The following is a 20,685-nucleotide window of genomic DNA, read 5'->3' as shown; positions in this document are numbered from 1 at the left end:
TGGGAGGAACAGCTGAGAGGGTCCTAGAAAGGACTCAAAAGTGTTATAGCAGGATCACGTCTAAATGTCTGTGCTTACGCCCTGGTCTAGGTGCGGTGTGTGCGACCCTCTGGCCAGCAGGCCTGGCAGGCCAGGTGACCCCACCCTGTACTGAGGCACCCTGTACTGAGGCATCGCTAAGGCCTCTCCCAGCCACCTTAGACGTCGTAGCAGAGACTCCCGAGAGCACCGCCAAACTGTGAAGCAGGCTGGGGAAGATGGGGGCAGGGGAAAGTCATCTTTGCACCTAGTTGAAAAGAAGTGGTCCAAAACAAAATCCAGAATAAAAATTGCAATTTTTATTTGCTGAACTTAATTTAAAACTAAAACATCAAAGTGTCTCTTCCTCCATCACTAGAAATCAGATGGCAACTGGAGAGCACTGGTCCTTTGCTCCCCAAGAGGGCTTGAGGGAAAACAAAAACCCCTGTGCAGCCCCTGGCCTTTCCTCTGCAGCCCCTTGGGATGCCCGCAGGCCACAGCAGGCAGCTGGAGGCAGCAGAAAGAGAACTCTGCCTGGTGAAGGCTCCTCTCTGCTTCTTTGGGAAGCTGATGGGAAGCCAGAGGTCACAGAGCGTTGGAGGCCTGGCTTAAAGCCACCAGTCAGGCCAAGATGAAACATCTGCTCAAGTCTCCCCAGGCACCTGGCTGGGGGTGAGTGGGAGGAAGGAATGGAGAAAACTGATGCTAAACCACAAATTAGCACCCTGGGCCTTGGCCCTGAAATGGCCTCTGCTGGCATAGGAGGGGGTGAGACTACAAACAAATAAATAAAAGCGACACCGTGTCAAGGAGGGAGGATGACAGGCCCGTGGAAGCACGCTATGTCAGGCTTGAGCAGAGATGAGCCAGGGTATGATGGCTTACAAAACTCCTCGTCTGGGGCCAATGGCATCAAAATGCAGACAGCCCACGGGGCTGTGGGGAAGGGGCCATTTGTTGGAGGGACTACAGTGGGGATTCAGGCTGAGTCTGGGTGGGCTCACCAGGTGACCCCCCATCTTTTGTTGTGTCTTGTTTTAGGCATAACCACCACAGACCTAGAACTAGGAAGCCCTGGCTGCCCTCTACTGGTGATTTCTGGGGATGATCGCAACGCAGCAGCACCCAACCTGCAACCCCAAAGGGCCAAAAGAGAACCAGCTCTCGGGGAGGGCCAGCAGCGGCTGCACATTTGGCCGGGCCTCCCAGTGGTGGGACTGGCAGCGTCCCCATCAGTCTGAGTGGGTTCCTCCATCTCTGCCTGGCTGCAGAGGGAGGGGCCCAGGACAGCGAGGGCCTCTGGTGCTCACTTCAGAGGCATCGAGAAGAATTTGTTCCCAGACTTGCAGCGGATCTGCTCGGCGTGCGCACGCAGCAACGTCTCGGAGTCTTCAAACTCACTCACGATTTCCTTAAACCAGGAGAGGACCATCACATTAAGGGGAATCAGGGACTCAGAGGGCACTGCAAACAAAGCCAGCCTACTGAAATCCTTCAGAGGTTAGGCCTGCTCAGGGGAGGCTGAGGGCCACGCAGGCGCCAGGCTCTCCAGGTTACCTTGTCTAATCAGCTCTGCAGTCTTGTGAGGTCAGTCCTATCATCCCAACTTTGCAGATAAGGAAATGGATGCTGAGAGCCCTGGACCACAGAATCCAATAAAACCAGGCTTGGGACCTGGGTCTACTGGAGCCTGAGACCGGAGCTCCTTGCTGCCTCCAGAATGATTAGACCAAGAGCAGATGTGGCTACTTGATGATGGCCCACAGGCTGTGTCCCGTCTGCACACTGTTGTTTGGCTCGCAAAATGTTTTCTTAAAAAATACATATTGGTTGCCAACATTTGAAAATAGAGGGATTACCCACAAAAATTAAGATTTCTGGCTTCCCTTGAAAAACAGAAGTGCTTGCTACACGAGGTCCACATTCCTGCATGGCAACTGTCTGCACCAGGGGTGAGTACCGGCTCCTCTGAGGGCACTGACGGGAAAGTGAAAGATATCCCCTACTTACCACAATACGAGAAAGGCTATGAGGGTGGACGTTCTTTAGACCTGGTGCGTTTCACTCATTTCCAGCACCTGCCAGGCCCCTGGGAGCACCCGAGCCTTTGACCTCTGGGTGAGGGTCTAGGACTTCAGGGGAGGCCCGCAGCATCCTCTCAGATTAGTGTTCTAGGGCAGGGCTTCTCAAATTTTAACGTGCACACAAATCCCTAGCGATCTTGTTAAATTCTGATTTCTTAGATCTGGATTGGGGCTTGAGAGTGAGTGTTGCTAATAAGTTCCCAGGTGGTCTGGGACTGCACTGTGAGGCGCAGGGTAAGGTGTTGGGGTCTCTGGCTATGCCAGTTATTTCCTATGCCAGGATTCAGGTTTGCATGCCTAATCCTCAGCGCCCGTCAGCTCCCCTCTACCCCCCCAGCTTCTGGGGTTCAGCACCTTCCATGCTCCTGCCCTGGGAATTCACCTGTAGTTCCCGCAGGCACTGCCCTTCCAGCTGGAGATGTGCATCACCCACGCACCAGGCCAGACTGATGTGGAATGAGGGGTCCTGCAGAGGAATGGTGGGGAGACAGGCGGTCACCTGGATGTCGTGGCAGGCTCAGACATCACAGCAGCTCTGTGACAGAGTTGTCACGGTATCCCTGCTGCATCCCTGACCTGATTCATGGGAGACTAGATCCTCAGTGTTGATCCCAAGCACCCTCCACAGACAGATAAAATAGCCCTGGGTTGGTCCCTGCTATGGACTGAATTGTGTCTCCCAAATTCATATACTGAAGCCTTAACCCCCAGTGTGATGGTATTTGGAGAAGGGGCCTTTGGGAGGTAATTAGGTTTAGATGAGGTCCTAAAGGTGGGGCCCTCATGATGGGATTAGTGCCCATATGAGACGGCAGAGAGCTGCTTCCTCTCTTTCCATCATGTGAGGACACAGTGAGAAGATGGCCATCTACAAACCAGGAAGAGAGGCCTCAACAGAAACTGACCGTGATGGCACCTTGGTTTTGGACGTCTAGCCTCCAGAACTGTGAGAAAGTAAATTTCTTTTAAAAAATTATTTAGTTAGTTTTGGTTGCATTGGGTCTTTGTTGCTGTGTGTGGGCTTTCTCTAGTTGCAGCAAGTGGGGGCTACCCTTCGTTGCAGTGCGCGGGCTTCTCATCGCGGTGGCTTCTCTTGTTGCGGAGCAGAGGCTCTAAGCATGCGGGCTTCAATGGCTGTGGCACTCGGGCTCTGTTGCTCCGCAGCATGTGGGATCTTCCCGGACCAGGGCTTGAACCCGTGTCCCCGGCATTGGCAGATGGGTTCTTAACCACTGCGCCACCAGGGAAGCCCAAGAAAGTAAATTTCTATTGTGTAAGTCATCCAGTCTATGGTATCTGGTTATGGCAGCCTAAGCTAAGACAGTCCTGTTCTCAGAGGCTCTCCTTTACATATCATAGAAAGTCATTACCTCTGGGATGTGGAAGAGAACAAGTGTCCCAGATTTAATGTTTTCTGATCAAAAACATTTCAAGAGATGACATACTTTTTAAGATGAACAAAAACCAAAATGTCTAAAATTATAAAACTATAAATTATCTCCACTCAAATGCATACTTATATCTCTTAGCATGATTTTAAAAGAATATATCAAGCAAAACCACTGGCCCTTTAAAGCCTTGATATTCGATTTGGAGTTCAAGTTCCCCTGGAGGGCACGGGGCAAGGCACAGGAAGGTACGCGAAGCTGCAGCTCTACCCGGAGTGTCAACGTGACTAAAAAGTATTGGGGAAACCTACTTCCTAAAAAATATAAAATAAATGTGGATACATTATAGAGTAGAAGACATAAATCTCACGCATACTGAAGAGATAACAGAAGATCTGTAAGAAATGTTGGACCTCTGCTGGGCTGCATCCGACCGCACCTCAGACCCTCAACTCCCCAGGGTTGTGTGTCCTCTGAGGGCTGGCCGAATGGACACTTCCCACGGGCAAGTTCTGGAGGGCTCTTCCGTTTGCCTCTAACAAGGGTTTCTTTAAGGCTGATTTTATTCCTATTAGAGATGGGTCAGTGGAGAGAAAAAGACGCTGCTGATTACCTGGTAGAAAGTTGTGAGGTCAAACTCCTCCATGACTCTGTCCACCTCTGAAACCAGGTCCAGGAATTGGGTGTGTCCCAAGGTGACCTCGAGTCCAACAAAGGTCCTGCGGGGAGACAGAGGTGGAGACCACACGGGCATGAGACGCAGCCTGAGAACAGAAACCATCCTCGAGGGGGCAGAGGATGCCACAGAGGAAAGCCGGGAGGGAGGTCTGGGCCATGAGTTCAGTTCGTGTCCCCGCTCTCTGAGCTGGCGCTCCATCCTTCCCCGGCTCTAATCGTACATCTCCCCTCCTTCCCCAGGGTCTAAGAACCCTAGCAGGGCCGTCTTCATCCGCTGCTGCCAAGGCTACGGGCCCCCAGGCTGCTGCGCCCAGGCTTGCTGGCATAACTCCCATGTCAGACTCTTTCTCCAGGGCTTCCCTCTCTGGCACCAGCTCCCTCCCGTCAGCACCCTCTCATCTCTAAAACCCCTCCCTTGAACCCACACCCTCAGCCAGCCCCCATCCATTTCCGGTAAAACTTGCGTTCAGATGATTTGTCTCCCTCGGCTGTCTCACTCCTCCCCGCCCATCTTCAGTCCACTCAGCCAGGAACCGCTCCCATCAAAGCTGCCAACCACCTGTGTTCCTGAACTCAGATACTTCTCTGTCCTCACCTTGGTCGCTCCGCAGGATCTGACACAGCTGACTCCTCCCTCCCTGAAACCCTTTTTTCTCTTGGCTTCCAAGAGACCACCTACCACACCGTCCTGGTGTGACCCCACCTCTGGCCTCCTGTTCAGTCTCCTCTGCCGCCCTCTCTTCTTTCCAGCCTCTAAATGGTCAGGGGCTGCAGAGCTGACGTCGCCTGCCCTCCCCCGCAGGCTGATCTCACCCAGCCCTGCTTTCAGTATCACACAGCCCGATGGCTCCCACATTTCTATCTCTGGCTGGCACCTCTCCTGTATACCCAATTGTGTATGCGACTCTTCCACCCGGGGGTCTCATAGGCGGCAAAATCCACCAGGTACAAAGCAGAACTTCTCATCTTCCTCCCACAGGTGTTTCCCATCACAGACAATGGGGCCATTTACCTATATTTACCTAGCTGTTCAAACCCCAAACCCAGGAATCTACTTTGATTCTTCCCCTTACAGTGCACAGACCCAACCCACTGGTAATTCCAGTTGATTCTACCTCCAGTATATCGGGAATGTGTCTGCTTCTTGGCTCTTCCACTGCCATCGCCCTAAGCCAGGCCACCACTGGCGCCTCACCTGTCTCCTGTCTGCTCTCCCTGCATCCAACCTCGGTCTTTTAGATCTTTTCTCCACTCAGGAGCCACAGACACAGACACGATAGGGCCGGACTGACGTTTACAAACGTAAATTGGATCACGTCTCTGCTTAGATCCCTCCGATGGCTTCTGTGACACTGAAAATCCAAACTCCTGACCTTGACCTTTAAGGCCCTGCGGGAGTTAACCCTGCCTGACCCATCTCCTCACACTCTCCCACGTGCTCCCCAAGTTCTGATTCACTGGCCTCCTCCAACATGCCAGGCTCTTTCCTCCTCAGTCACCTCCTTGGCTGTGTCCTCTGCTTGGAGGCTCCTGGGGCAGCTCTTCCCAAGGCTGATTCCTTCTTGTCCTCATGTCGCCAGCAAATGCCACCTTGCTAGCGCCCTCCTCAGCCACTTGTTCCAGACTATCGTTTCACACGATAGTTATTAACGATCTCATTTCCTTGTTTATTGTCTGTCTCCCCTGCAGAATGTGAGATCCCACAGAGCAGGGGCTATGCCGACCTTTTCACTGCTGATCTGCAGTGTACAGCAAGTGCCTGGCACCAGAGGTGTTTAACAAATTTGTGGAGCATAGAATGAATGAGCGAATGAGTACTCTTCTTAGAGGTGCTGAGAGCAGAAGGCAGCTCAGATCCAGTGAGTGGATCTGACAGGGAGGCTTGCTTTGAAGCCTTGATAACAACAGTTTCTTCTTATGTTCATCTCATCCTTGAATGCTTTTATAAAACTTGTTTCGTTCATCTGAGCTTCACAACTGCCCAATGATGGATGCTTGGAAATGGGACAGGATGTGATGGATGATGTGACAGCTTGGAAATGGCAGGTCACAGAGGTTGAAGGTATGAGCTCAACGTTAAATTGCAGGCAGAGCTGGTCAGGCACCCAGGTTTTCTTTGAGTCTCAGGCTTTACCCACTAAACCAAGATGTCGTTCTCTCCCTCTGCTCCTCCTCCCATGCTCCCTGAGTTATTTTTCTTAATGAAACGTTCAGATTTGGGAACAGCTGCCCTTGTAGTCATAGGGGTGGTTAAAACACAAACAAACAAAAAACTGAGAGAGACAAGGCCTCCTCAAGTCTTTACTCCAAAGAATCCTCTTCTGGAAACAACTAGGGGCAGAGTGGGGAGACCCACCTGGTCTTCTCTTGATTGGTGTAAATCTTTACCCGGTCAGCAGTAAAGCAGAATCTGAAATTTAGAAGAAGGACCACATTTCAGGAAGAATAATAAGGAAAAAATCAGAGAAAATAGTGTATGTTAAAAAACATCACTTTGAAAATACAGTTAACTCATTTCACATTTAGTATTGTCACCCTATTATACAGGTGGTAAACTGAACCCTAAAATATTAGAGCTGGGCAAGACCTTAAATAATGACCCAGTCCAGGTAACACATAGCTTCACTCAGATGCTAGCAAAAATTTTACTTTATTAAGAGCAGCTGATTCCAATAAGCGATTTGCGACTACCCCAGCTTTACTGATGGGAACTGAGAAAGTCATCAGGTCGGTGGTAATCACTTAAGAGCCAGTTTTTTTCTTTGCACGTTAACAAAAGACAATTCTGATCCAGTCTAAGCAACAAGAAGAACATTTCCTTGTGCCTGGGCTGAGCTTGGGGATCCTCATACAACTCTGTGAGGCAGGTGCTATAATGACACCCATTTTACAGACACAGAAACTGAAGCTTGGTGAGGCTGAATTTGGTGAGTCACAATTTGAACTTCAATCTGCCTGATTCCAGAGCCCTTGCTCTCACCTGATGCTTTAGTGAGGGGTCTCTGTTGGTGTGAGACTGCCGCAGAAATACCGTCACCCACCTCTCAGATCAGTTACACGGGGACCATCAAATTCTGCCAGGTAAGTGCTCTGACTCTGGCTGGTTCCGCCTGTGTTCTCTGGGACACTAGGTGATCTCAGAGGGACCAACTGGCTTCCTGCCCTTCCTGGACCAACTTGGCAAATCCCATTACAGGAAACACTCATTTTACAGGCTCCAGGCCAAGCTCTCACCCTCATCTGAGGGAACACAACAACCCAGCTTGCCGGTTAGAATCTCACAACTTGTCCAAGGGCACGAAGTCAGTTAACTTTTGGCTTTCCTGTCAGCCTCCTAGTGCACCCCTTCTGGGGAGAATGTAAGGGGTGATAGAAGCAGCAGGAGCTCGGTTAAGTGTAGAGTACCTGCCAGATGTCCTGGGGTGGACATGGGGCGTTTGCACCCAACTATAAAGGGTAATTTTAAATATTGACTTGACTGGTCTAAGGGTTGCCTGAATAGCTGGTAAAACATTATTTCTGGGGTGCCTGTGAGGGTGTTTCCAGAAAGATTAGCATTTGAATTGCTGAACTGAGTGGACCAAATTGCCCTCTCCAGTGTGGGTGGGCATCATCCTACTTTTCAGAATAGAACAGAAAGGCAGAGGAAGGGCAAGTGCATGCTCTCTCTGCTGGAGCTGAGACGCCCAGCTTCTCCTGCCCTTGGATGTTGGGGTCCTTGGTTCTTAGGCTTCCAGGCTCATATCAGTCATTATGCCACCAGTCCCCCCACCCCTCCCTGGTGCTCAGGCCTTTGGACTCATGCTGAATGACACCACTGGCTTTCCTAGTTCCCCAGCTTGCTGTTGGCAGATTTGGGACCTGACCTTCATAACTGCGTGAACCAATTCCTACAGTGCATTTCCTCCTATCTCTATTTCTCTCTCTATCCTATTGGTTCTGTTTTTCTGGGGAACCCTAATACAGATTTTGGCACTGAGAATGGTTCTAGAGGAACAGAATTTTAAGGATGAGTTTTCTGAATTGGTTCTGTGGTTTCTGGAATTCGCTCTCTAATCTGATTCGATTCAAAGACGCTAATGACTGTATCTCCAGTAGTAAAGAGAGCACTGATAGGCCGCACGGACTGTTTCTGGAGATGTGAAAATGTCTTCCTTGATACCCCTCATCAGCCATTTATTAGAAGCAAGGAGCTGAGTGACCCTATATGCTACTTGCGAACATTTTTGAAAAACTAAGGAATATAATGATGTTGGCTGGCTGCTCCTAATGTTGCTGGACAAAGTGGTAAAATAAAAAGATGAGCTCAGGGTATTGAATTCCCAACTCAAGCATAAAGGACCTAAGAGCTTCTCGGTGTGCCCTAAAGGAGACCTTGATTCCCTGTAGCTGCAGGGCTGAAATTGCTGAAAATCAAATCTGGAATCTTATCCTGCCATTTGCTGAATTATAACACAAGTTGAACTCCTCGAACAAGCAGGATTTTACAGTTAAAGTGAGGGCACTGATTGGGAAAGTATGGGGGCTTGTGGGAAACTCTGATGAAGCTCGGCGTATTGAGCCCTTAAATTCTTTTTTTTTTTTTTAATTAATTTATTTTATTTTTGGCTGCGTTGGGTCTTCGTTGCTGCGCGCAGGCTTTCTCTAGTTGCGGCAAGTGGGGGCTACTCTTCCTTGCAGTGTGCAGGCTTCTCATTGCGGTGGCCTCTCCTGTTGCGGAGCATGGGCTCTAGGTGCACAGGCTTCAGTAGTTGTGGCTCGTGGGCTCAGTAGTTGTGGCTCACGGGCTCTAGAGCACAGGCTCAGTAGTTGTGGCACACGGGCTTAGTTGCTCCGTGGCATGTGGGATATTCCTGGGCCAGGGCTCGAACCCGTGTCCCCTGCATTTGCAGGCGGATTCTTAACCACTGCACCACCAGGGATGCCCGAGCCCTTAAATTCTGATGAGTGTTCTCAGATGCAGTGGAAGGGTCCTCCCCCATCTAGTGTTATGGACCTTCCCACCTCTGAGGGGTTTAACCCTGCATTGCCTGAGGAAATGGTAATGGCCTCCCCTGGGGCAGATGCCAAGAAAATGCTGAGTCCCCTCAGGACCCACCTCCAACACCCCTCTGCTTCTAGACCTATAACTAGACTCAAGTCCCAGCAGACCCCCTAAAGGTGAGGTACCATGTGTGGCCCAAGGGGAGATGTGCTACACTCCAGAACTATTTGAGTTTCCTAATATATACAAGCAGAAATCCAGGGAACGTGTGTGGGAATGGATATTAAAGGTGTGGGGTGGGACTTCCCTGGTGGTCCAGTGGTTAAGAATCCGCCTTCTAGTGCAGGGGACGCGGGTTCAATCTCTGGTCAGGAAACTAGGATCCCACATGCCGCAGGGCTACTGAACCTGCACGCCACAACTAGAGAGACTGTGTGCCGCAACTACAGAGCCCACATGCTCTGGAACCTGCGTGCCACAACTAGAGAGAAGCCCGTGCGCCACAATGAAAGATCCTGCATGCCGCGACTAAGACCCAACACGGCCAAAAATAAAAATAAGTGAATATTAAAAAAAAAAAAAGTGTGGGGCAATGACAGAAGGATCAATAGTGGGATCAGGCTGAATTTACGGATATGGGCTTGCTAAGCAGAGATTCGGCATGTAATGCTGCAGCTCCGGGAGTTGGAAAGGGGTCTGTTTGGTTAGATGGCTGAAACACGGACCAAAAGGTGGCCTACAGTGAGTGAACTGGAAATACCTGGCCCGCAAGGTGGGCGTGGTTACCGTAAAGGACAGCAGAATCGAAGCAGCAATCAGAAGTCTGACTTGTACAGACATAGGGCATTGGCTGTTTCTAGAAGTGACATAGATAGGAAGCCTACTAAATTCTTCCTTCATCTGTATAAGCAGAAAACTTCTAGGCCAGGTGAGCCAAAGTCTAACTTGAGTCATAAAGGCAGAGTCATGGCCCCTCAATTCCCAGAATGGAGCCAGTTCACAGACCCAGAGCCGCTTGAAAGAAGGGGAAGTCGGGTCCCCTTGAGGAAGGACTCTGGTACATTACTACAAATTTATACTGTTAATCTTTCTCCCAGCCTTCCCCAAAGGGACCTATGCCATTTTACCAGGGTAACTGCGCACTGGGGAAAAGGAAATAACCAGCCTTTGGGAAACTACTGGACATTGGCTCTGAAATGACACGAACTCCTGGAGACCCAAAATGTCACTGTGGCTCATCACTCGGAGTAGGGGTTAATGGAGGTCAGGTGATCAGTGGAGTTGTAGCTCAGGTCCATCTCACAGTGGGCCCAGTGAGTCCCCAAACCCATCCTGTGGTTATTTCTGCAGTTCCAGAATGTATAATTGGAACAGACATACTCAGCAACAGGCAGAATCCCCACACTGATTCTCTCACCTGTGGAGTGAGGGCTATTACGGTGGGAAAGGCCAAGTGCAAGCTATTAGGGCTGCCTCTACCTAGAAAAATGGTAAATGAAAAGCAATACCACATCCCTGGAGGGATTGCAGAGATCAGTGCCACCATCAAGGACTTGAGAGATGCAGGGGTGGTGACTCCCACATCTCCATTCAACTCCCATTCTGTCTGGGCAGAAGACAGATGGATCGTGGAAGATGACAGTGGATGGTCATAAACTGATGATTGGAGGTGATGGCTCCAATTGCAGCTGCTTTTCCAGATGTGGTTTCATTACCTGAGCAAATTAACACATCCACTGGTTCCTGGTTTGCAGCTATTGATTTGGCAAATACATTTCCCTCCATCCTTGTCCGTAAGGACCAGAAGCAGTTTACTTGCAGGCCAGCAATGCACCTTCACTGTCCTACCTCAGGGCTACAGCATCCTCCAGCCCTACGTCCTAATTTACTGTAGAGGGTTTGCTCACCTTTCCCTTCCACTAGATATCACACTGCTCCAGTACATTGATGACATTATGTTGACTGGACCTAATGAGCAGGAAGTGGCAACTACTCTAGACTTATTGCTAAGACATTTGTGTGTCAGAGGGTGGGAAATAAATCCAACTAAAATTCAGGGTCTTCTACCTCAGTGAAACGTCTAGAGGTCCAATGGTGTGGGGCATATCGAGATATCCCCTTTGAGATGAAGAATAAAGTAGTTTTGAAATAAGGTATGTACCTTTTTTTTTAAACATAATGCTATTGTACATTTTATGTACATTGGGAAACCAAAAACTTCGTGTCATTCACTCTATTTTATTCTGGAACAGAACCCACAATATCTGTATCTGCTCTGAATCAGCAGCCACATATGGTGCTGTTTCTCTTGTAGCCAGGATTCACGGGGCCAGGAATCAAGGGGTAGAAATGGGAGTGGTACCACTCACCATTGCCCTAGTGATGCATTAGCACAATGTTTGCTTCCTGTTCCCACAACTTCATGCTCTGCTAGCCCAGAGGTCTTAGTTCCGAGGGAGGAATGCTTCCACCAGGAGACATAGTGCTTCCACTGAACTGGAAGTTGAGACTTGCCACTCTGGGCTCCTGTACCTTTGAATCAACAGACAAAAGAGTTACAGTGTTGGCTGGGGTCACTGATCCTGACTACCCAGAGGAAATTGGACTACCACTCCACAATAGAGATATGGAAGAGGATATCTGGAATACAGGAGATCTGTTAGGGCATCTTTTAGTATTACCATGCCTACTGATTTCAGGCCAATGGAAAACTACAACAACCTAATCCAGGCAGGATTAGTAATGGCCCAGACCCTTCGGGAATGAAGATTTGGGTCACTACCCCAGGTAAAGAACCACAGCCATCTGAGGTGCTTGCTGAAAGCAAAGGGAACAGAGAGCTAGGTAGTGGAAGGTAGTTGTAAATATCAGCTACGACCATGTGACCAGTTACAAAACTGAGGGCTATAATCGTCATGAGTATTTCCTCCTTATTTTGTTATGAATACGTCTGCGAGTATATATATACAGGACACCTCAGGGACATTGCAGATTTGGATCCAGAGCCCCACAGTAAAGTGAGCAACACAATTTTCTGGCTTCCCAGTGCGTATAAAAGTTACGTTTATACTACACTGTAGTCTATTAAACAAAGGTATTATGTCTAAAGAAACAATGTACATACCTTATTTTAAAAATACTTGATTGCTAAAAAATGCTAACCATCATCTGAGCCTTCAGTGAGTCATCATCTCTTTGCCGGTGAGGGTCTTGCCTCGATGTAGGTGGCTGCTGACTGGTCAAGGTGGTGGTTGCTGAAGACTGGGTGGTGATGGCAATTTCTTAAAATGAGACGACAAAAAGGCAAACGATGAAGTTTGCCATATCGATCAATTCTTCCTTTTATGACTAATTTCTCTGTAGCATGCAATGCAATGCTGTTTGATAGCATTTTACCCACAGAACTTCTTTCAAAATTGGAGTCAGTCCTCTCAAACCCTGCCACTGCTTTATCAACTAAGTTTATGGAATATTCTAAATCTTTTGTTGTCATTTCAACAATCTTCACAACATCTTTACCAGAAGTAGACTGCATCTCAAGAAGTCACTCTTTTGCTCATCCGTAAGAAGCAACTCCTCATCTGTTAAAGTTCTATCATGAGATGGCAGCAATTCAGTCACATCTTGAGTCTTCACTTCTAATTCTAGCTCTCTTGCTGTTTCCATCACATCTGCAGTTACTTCCTCCAGTAAAGTCCTGAGCCCTTCAAAGTCATCCATGAGGGCTGGAATCAACTTCTAAACTCTTGTTAGTGTTGATATTTTGACCTCTTCCCATGAATCATGAATGTTCTTAATGGCATCTAGAATGGTGAATCCTTTCCAGAAGGTTTTCAAATGACTCTGCCCAGATCCATTAGAGGAATCACTATCTATGGCAGCTACAACCTGATGAAATGTGTTTCTTAAATAATAAGACTTGAAAGTTGAAATTACTCCTTGATCCATGGGCTGCAGAACTGATGTTGTGTTAGCAGCATGAAAACAACATTGATCTCATTGTACATCTCCATCAGAGCTCTTGGGTGACCAGGTACATTGTCAATGAGCAGTAATATTTTGAAAAGAATCTTTTTTTTCCTAGGCGGTAGGTCTCAACAGTGGGCTTAAAATAGTCAGTAAAGCGTGCTGTCAACAGATGTGCTGTCATCCATTTACAGAGCACAAACAGAGAAGACCTAACATAATTCTTAAGGGCCCTAGGATTTTTGACATAGCTAGTGAGGATTGGCTCCAATTTAAAGTCACCAGCTGTATTAGCCCCTAACGAGAGAGTCAGCCTGTCCTTTGAAGCTGTGAAGCCAGACACTGACTCCTCTCTGGCTATGAAAGTCCTAGATGGCATCTTCTTCCAATAGAAGGCTGTTTCATATATTGAAAATCAATTGTTTAGTGTAGCCACCTTCATGAATTATCTCAGCTGGATCTTCTGGATAAGTTGCTGCAGCATCTACATCAGCACTTGCTGCTTCACCTCACACTTTTATGTTATAGAAATGGCTTCTTTCCTTATACCTCATGAACCAACCTCTGTTAGCTTCAAACTTTTCTTCTGTAGCTTCCTCACTTCTCTCAGCCTTCAGAGAATTGAAGAGGGTTAGGGCCTTGCTCTGAATTAGGCTTTGCCCTAAGGGAATGTTGTGGCTGGTTTGATCATCTATCCAGACCACTAAAACTTTCCCCAAACCAGCGAAATGCTTTCTTATCATTCTTGTGTTTACTGGAGTAGCACTTTCAATTTTGTTCGAGAACTTTGTCTTTGCATTCACAACCTGGCTAACTGGGACAAGAGACCTAGCAGCTTTCAGCCTACCTCTGCTTTTGACATGCCTTTCCTCACTAGGCTTAATCATTTTTGGCTTTTGATTTAAAGTGAGAGATGTGACTCTTTCACATGAATACTTAGTGGCTGCTGTAGGGTTATTAATTTCAACATTGTTGTATCTCAGGGAATAGGGAGGCCCAAGGGGAGGGAGAGAGATGTGGGGGAATGGTAGGTTGGTGGAGCAGTCAGAACACACACATTTATCAATTAAGTTTGCCCTCTTATATGGGCGTGGCTCCCGGCGCCCCAAAACAATTACAATAGTAACATCATAGATCACTACAACAAATATAACAATGAAAAAGCTTGAAATATTGCAAGAATTACCAAAATGTGACACACGAAGTGAGTGACTGTTGGAAAAATGGCACTGACAGATTTGCTCAATGCAGAGTTGCCACAAACCTTCAGTTTGTAAAAAGTGCAGTATATGTGAAGCACGATAAAACAAGGTCTGCCTGTACATATGTTGAGCAAATATCTTTGTTTTCTTCTCTTATTCCCTTATCATGTAACATACGATGTAGTTACTTTATACTAGTATTCAAGTTCTGTTAATTTTACATCACAGTATTCAAGTTACGGGCTTTTAGAAGAGTAAAAAGTATCGCTCAAGAAGACTACCTCCTCTTCTGGGGAAGGGATTAATGCATTTTCAGATGTACACTGGATGTTGTATCATGTTAGGCAGAATTATGACCTTGTTGTGGTCTTAATTTAGAGATTAAGTATGGTTTAAGAAGATGCATATAAGTGTCAGGTTGATAAGGGGTGGACTTGAGATGGTTAATTTTATGTGTCAGCTTGACTGGGCTAAGGGATGACCAGATAGCTGGTGAAACATTATGTTTGGGTTTGCCTGTGAGAGTGTTTCTGGAAAGATTAGCATTTGAATTGGTGAACTGAGTAAAGCAAACGGCCCTCCCCAATGTGGGTGGGTGGGCATCATCCAATCTGTTGAGGGCCTGAATAGAACAAAAAGGCAGAGGAAGGACAAACTCCCCCTCTCTGCTTGAGCTGAGACATCCATCTCCTCCTGCCCTCTGACACTGGCGTGCTGGTACTCAGGCTTTCAGGCTCACACCAGGACTTAACACCATCAGCCCCCTGATTTTTAGGACTTTGGAATCAAATTGAATTACACCACCGGCTTTCCTGGTTCTCTCCTTGCAGATGGCAGATAGTGGACTTCTTGGCCTCCATAACCACATAAGCCAATACCGATAACAGATCTCCTCTTATGTATATCTGTATACATCTTATTGATTCTGTTTCTCTGGAGAACCCTGACTAATACATCAACCAACACCCTTTCTCCTGGTGATCTTATATAGGAGGACTGCTCTCCCATTTTGTGCTGGTAGAGTGGTCAACCTGCCCCCACCCAGGGGTGTGAACTTGACAGGCCTGGACAATCAGAGCATAGCATTCCCTCAGTCACGGCCATAGAATCAAAGGTGCACTACCCACTCTTGGTCATCTTAGGCTCAACCAGTCAAACCTGAAGAGGCTACCCGGCCCAGCTTCCTTCAGGACACAGGCTAGGAAACACTGCACCAGCAGGGCAGCACCAGGGAGGGCCAACCCAGTGGTCCAGGGGCTGTTCCCTAAATGAGCAAGAAAACAAGCTATATCCACCCACCCCAGCAACCCTGGGGAGCAATACCTCTTGTAATAGCCCTTGTGCAAAGTTTCCAGAGGTCCCAGCAAGGGACCTGCCCAGGTAGAGAACCACCGCATGCAGGGAGGCCCAAGCCATGGTTTCCCAGGAGGGGCTAGTTCACTCACAGTCTTCCCAGCCCAGACACGACGTGCTCATAAGTCATTTTTACCATAAGTGCCATGGCCCGAGAACACATCTGGCATTCCACGTTTATCCAGGGACACAGCTAGAAGCAGGATAACCGAAGCATTCTCATGTAGAAGGGGAAAGGACTTGGTGCCATCTGACGTCTCCCGGTCGCATGTATGAAGCCAGTGCTACCTCTAAACATTTTAGTTACACCAGCCTATAAATTCCCCGTTTAAGCCACTTTTGGTTGGATTTCTGGCACCTGCGATCAAGAAGGTCCTGACTAACATACATGACTCAATAAAAAGAGGGGTGGGGGCTGGATTAGGTGGAGAGATGAGTTTTAGTCCTGAGTCTCTGGCTAACTGACTGAATTGGAGCAAATGTCTTCCTCCTCTGACCCTGAGTAGGGGCTACACAAAATGGGCAGTCCTCCAATGGGGCAGAGTAATTCTATGGAATCCCTAGGCCTTGGGCCTCCTGAACTGCGAGGGTGGGGCTTTGGCTAAAAGACTTCTGTTTTTCTCTCTCTTACCCAGCTACACATCAGAGATCTGTGTAACACCTCATCAGAAGAAAGGACTCTGCAGATAAGACCAGGAGTAGAAAACCACCACCTGGATGGCTTCTTAGGCTCCTACTGGAACCAACATTCAGAGGATCCAGAGGAGGATTTCTGGGCTCTCTCTCTCCTGCTCAGTCATTCAACAAACACCCATTTGATGCCTATAGTGAGCAAAGCACCTGGAAAAAAGCTGTGGTGTAATTCAGAGAGCAGCCGCATTCCTGGCCTGCAGGAACTTGGGCTCCAAGCGGGAGATGGGACATGGGGATGACTGAATATGGATATGAGGATGAGTGGAACGAGCACTGGGGTGTAGACAAGCACAGGATAGCAGGGTCCCTGGGACTGAAGAATTCTGGAGGAGATACCAATTGGGACAGCCTCAGTGAAGGAGCAGTGCTTTGATCTGGCCAAGTCTTGAAGGAGAGCCATTTCTAGTAGAAAGAAGAGGTATGAAACAGTCAAGGGAAAAAAAGCCTAGGCTGGCAGATAAAACCAGAGTGGGGGTGAGCTCTGATCGTTCGCCAAGTGCCACGTTGAGGGTATGCGTGATCTCATTCACTCTCACAAGTCCCCCTCTGAGGGAGCCACCACCACTCCCCTGACCCGCCCATAGGTAAGGCTTGGAGGCTTCCAGAGCTTACGTGGCACGCCCAAGGGCACATGGGATGAAGCATGCAGCAAGCGGCTCTGGGAGATGTTCGGTGTGCTAACCTTTAGGTTTGCCTGCTTGAAGGGGTAGTGCATCCCACAGGTCCATCCCCACAAGAGCTCAGGACAGGAAGAGGAGCCTTGAAGGGGAGGGAGATGAGGGGCAGAGGGAAGCACTGTGCACTCACCTCTGGAAGGAGGCCACGCGGTCTTTCAGAGCCTGCACGAAGGGGAGGATCCAGTGATGGCGCAGAACCACGCTCTGGGACAGGCTGAGGTGGAAGGCCTCCATCCTTACCAGCCGGGGTACGTATGTCTGTGCGTGGGGCAGCAGCACGTCAAGCAGGTCCAGGAACTCCTCCCTGGCTTCATCTGGAGGGGAGGAGTGGAGAGGGTGGGCCATTCTCTTAGCCAGGGCGGCATGGCTGGATGAAGCCCAGAAGGCGGAGAAAGGCTTTTGAGAGTAGCCTATGCCTATGTATTTCGAATAATACTTTAATATGCATTTATGGCTACAGAAGTAACACATACATGCTCCTTTAAAAGAATTCAAGTGAGAAAAGCAATATGTGACAGAGAAAGTAGGGGCCTCTGATATCCTATCACGTACAGTAGTGGTCTCCAAACTACTGTGATTGCACAGGCCATTAGTCAAACAAGCTTGCACACATACCCACAATAAATGTGTATTTATTTATAAATTACAAACATGTGCTACACCGAAAAATTATGTGTGTTATAAAATGTACACTTGGAACAACAGAAATTTTAAAAGATGAGATAAAGAGAAACACATTAAAAGGTTTTAATATTTTTCTCTCTAATGGATCATCTTGATCCCGTCCCCAGGCACATACAGCCCACTTTCAAGATACTACCCTAGAGATAAAGGCTGTCAAATGTGATGCCTATTTCCCCAGCCTTTTCTCAGTGCATGTACTAACGTATATATCTTATTTGTTAAAAATGATGAGGGCATACCAGTTCTTCCATTGGATTTCTCCATATAACACTACATGTTGGACAGCCTTCCTCTTGTTACATAAATCAAGCTCATAATTACAGCTCCACAGTAACCCATAATTAGAAACAGTTCATTTTTTTAATCAGACATTTAGAATCTCCTGATAGACATTTAGAATGCTCCTGATTGTTCATAAAGACAAAGAATGCAACAAGGACCACCACTGTATTTTCACAGATTATTCATTTTTTTTAACCAAACATGTGACTAGAGCTGCATGGTTAATAGTCTGCTCACAACTAATAAGTTACGTGATTTGCTCAAATGCCCCGTGGAGTATGCAGTATAGAGAATCATTCTCATTCTGTGGATGGGGAAATGGAGGTTCCAAGAGTTTACCTGATCTAACACAATGTAATAAGAGCCACCACATTCTCCGTGTATCGTGCTAAGAACTTGACATAGATTATCTGATTTAATCTTCACAAAAGTCCTAGAGGATAGGTATTACTACTATCCCCATTTTAGAGATGAGGAAACTGAGGGTCTGAGAAGTCAGCAACTTACTAAAGGGCACACAGAGTAGTAGGTACTGGAGTGAGGTCAGACTCTGAACCCTGGGCATTTTCTGCCTGCCACTCACTCATTAGGGCTAGGGTGGGGTGGGACTGGAGGCCAGCACACCAACAGCCCTCTTTGAAATAAAGTACCAGCTACAGCTGCAGTCTGGGATGGCCTTGACACTCTGCCCTAGACCCTCCCTTGGTCACATCCTCATGAGCAGGGAGAACAGTATACACAGGGTTAGTAAAAAATATTTCAGGCAACGAATTCAAAACTGAACCTAGTGAGAGATAGGCTCACAGTAAAGTTATGGTCACTGCAAATGTGCTGGATGCCCCCTCTGTGTGGTCCATGGCAGTTTAAAGGAGCTCTCTCATGAACGGGCTTATGGTTACCAGGGGGAAGGGAAGGGGAAAAGGGATAGTTAGGGAGTTTGGGATTGACATGTACACACTGCTCTATTTAAAATGGATAACCAACAAGGACCTACTCTATAGCACAGGGAACTCTGCTCAATATTATGTAACAACCTAAATGGGAAAAGAATTTGAAAAAGAATAGATACATGTATATGCATAACTGAATCACTCTGCTGTACACCTGAAACTATCACAACATTGATAATCAACTACATCCCAATATAAAAACAAAGGCCAGAAAACCTGAAATCAAGTTAACAGAAAAATTCCCTAGTTTTTGAAACTTGTGCTCTCTCTGTTGAGTTAATCTCTTTCCCACCACCAGTGTCAGAGGTTTCTGGCTTCTTCCTCCTGGTTGGGGCCAGCTTCCTCCCATAAGGGGCACCTGTCAGTGTCAGCCACGTGCCTGTCACGCATTACTCACATGGTACATAGACGTGGGTGGCCCAGTTGCCCCGCTCGTGGGGAAAGGTGCGCACCCGGCCCCCATGTTTTGCGCTATCATCCGCAGGCCTCTCCTCGGTGCCTGGGAACATGTCCAGCACACTGTCGGGTACTGGCAACTTCTGGCTGGGAAGGGGGCTCTGGCCCCTGCAAGAGAAAAGAAGAAATCAAGCACATTTAGCCTCTTAGCATTCTCTATCTCTGTACACACAATGAAAGTTGTAATCCCTTGTACCAGGTGAGTCTGCGTGTCTATTTCTCACCAGGTGCTGTAAGCAGCTTCTAGATAACCACAAAGCTCTTTCCCCAACACTGTCTCATTGGGGTCTCCCAACGGCTCGTGGAGGCAGACTTTAGCAGGGAACGTGGTCCCCATGGAAAACAACGGGGCAAGTGGCAATATGTGGTTCAGAGGTCACATGCCCTAACTGGACAGGCCTCAGCTAGAGTGACACCTCCTAGCTCCGTGGACCTGGGCAAGTCATGTGCCCTCTGTGGGCCTCAGTTTCCTCATCTGTACAGTGCACTGCAACCTGATAGGGCTATTGTGAGATGAACCGGGAGACTGCTTGCAAAGCACTCAGGATGCACCAGGCTTGGCAATTAAGAACTGAAGCTCCACAAAGTAGGAGACTTGGATGGTTTTGCTCACTGCTGAGTCCCCAGTCCCGAGCCTGGCGCAGAGAGGGTGCTCAATGAATATATACTTGATAAAGGAAAACACCCTCCATATGATGAAGCAGACCTAGGGTGGTACAGCGGTGCGCGCCGGGAGACGAGTGGGCCAGCGGCGGAGGCTGGACCCGAGCCCACGTTTCCTGCCTCCTAACCTTGGCCCAGCCGGGTGGGGGCACTCCGGGGCTTTGTCCAAGGCTGTCCTCCGGATCCTCCTTTCCCCCGGTGCCCCTTTTCCTTCCCTTGCGAGCAGCCCGGCACCCTCCCCAACCACCCCAAAGCTCGGGTCCGGTCCGGGGCCAACCCGCACCCTCCCCAGAAAGTCTTCCTCGCTCCTCACCGACTGCAGCCTCTAGTCCCCGGCCGGACGCGGGCCCCGGCCTCAGCCTCATCCTCAGAGCCGCTGCTGCTGTAGCCCACCAGGGGCGCCGCACTCATGGAGGACCCCCTTCGCTAGGGCACAGCCGGCCCGCCAGCAGTCGAACCACACCCGGAATTCCTCTGAGCCGGAAGTGCTCTCCAGGGGGCGGGGCCCGTATTAGCACCGCCTCAGGGCGGGGTCTGGGGCGGGGCCCGGCAGGACTCGAGCCAAGAGGCTACCCACCTAGACTACATTGCTTGCTGGCTCGCC

The 20,685-nt window shown here is 48.5% G+C and overlaps 1 protein-coding gene across 2 annotated transcripts; it reads right to left on the bottom strand.

Annotated features, from left to right (window-relative positions):
* Nucleotides 1-316: 316 nt before the first annotated feature.
* USB1 (U6 snRNA biogenesis phosphodiesterase 1) lies at nt 317-20,496 on the bottom strand. 2 transcript variants are annotated; one of them, XM_007468301.1, is made up of 7 exons: nt 20,395-20,496; nt 19,360-19,526; nt 17,177-17,360; nt 6,528-6,581; nt 4,107-4,212; nt 2,488-2,571; nt 317-1,432 (listed from the first exon to the last, which is right to left on the bottom strand). In XM_007468301.1, exons 1-7 carry the CDS (start codon nt 20,490-20,492, stop codon nt 1,328-1,330), a joined length of 798 nt encoding a protein of 265 aa, XP_007468363.1. In that variant the 5' UTR covers nt 20,493-20,496; the 3' UTR covers nt 317-1,327. The 2 variants fall into 2 exon arrangements, with proteins under 2 accessions (XP_007468363.1, XP_007468364.1); XM_007468302.1 differs by lacking the exon at nt 6,528-6,581 and having other exon boundaries at nt 1,328-1,432; nt 20,395-20,492.
* Nucleotides 20,497-20,685: the final 189 nt, after the last annotated feature.

Source organism: Lipotes vexillifer, unplaced genomic scaffold (genome assembly GCF_000442215.2).
Source record: "Lipotes vexillifer unplaced genomic scaffold, Lipotes_vexillifer_v1.1 scaffold1347, whole genome shotgun sequence".
NCBI classification, from domain to species: domain Eukaryota; kingdom Metazoa; phylum Chordata; class Mammalia; order Artiodactyla; family Lipotidae; genus Lipotes; species Lipotes vexillifer.
Note: the sequence above shows the minus strand (reverse complement) of the source record. Positions and strands in the feature narration are given on the sequence as shown.

Excerpts from the sequence above, each read along its gene's own strand:
- USB1 (XM_007468301.1), bottom strand. The coding sequence starts at position 20,492 with ATGAGTGCGGCGCCCCTGGTGGGCTACAGCAGCAGCGGCTCTGAGGAT. Across the intron at positions 17,361-19,359 it reads CACCCACGTCTATGTACCAT|ATGAAGCCAGGGAGGAGTTC; the intron begins GTGAGTAATGCG and ends CCTCCCCTCCAG. Across the intron at positions 4,213-6,527 it reads ACCAATCAAGAGAAGACCAG|GACCTTTGTTGGACTCGAGG; the intron begins GTGGGTCTCCCC and ends GTCTCCCCGCAG.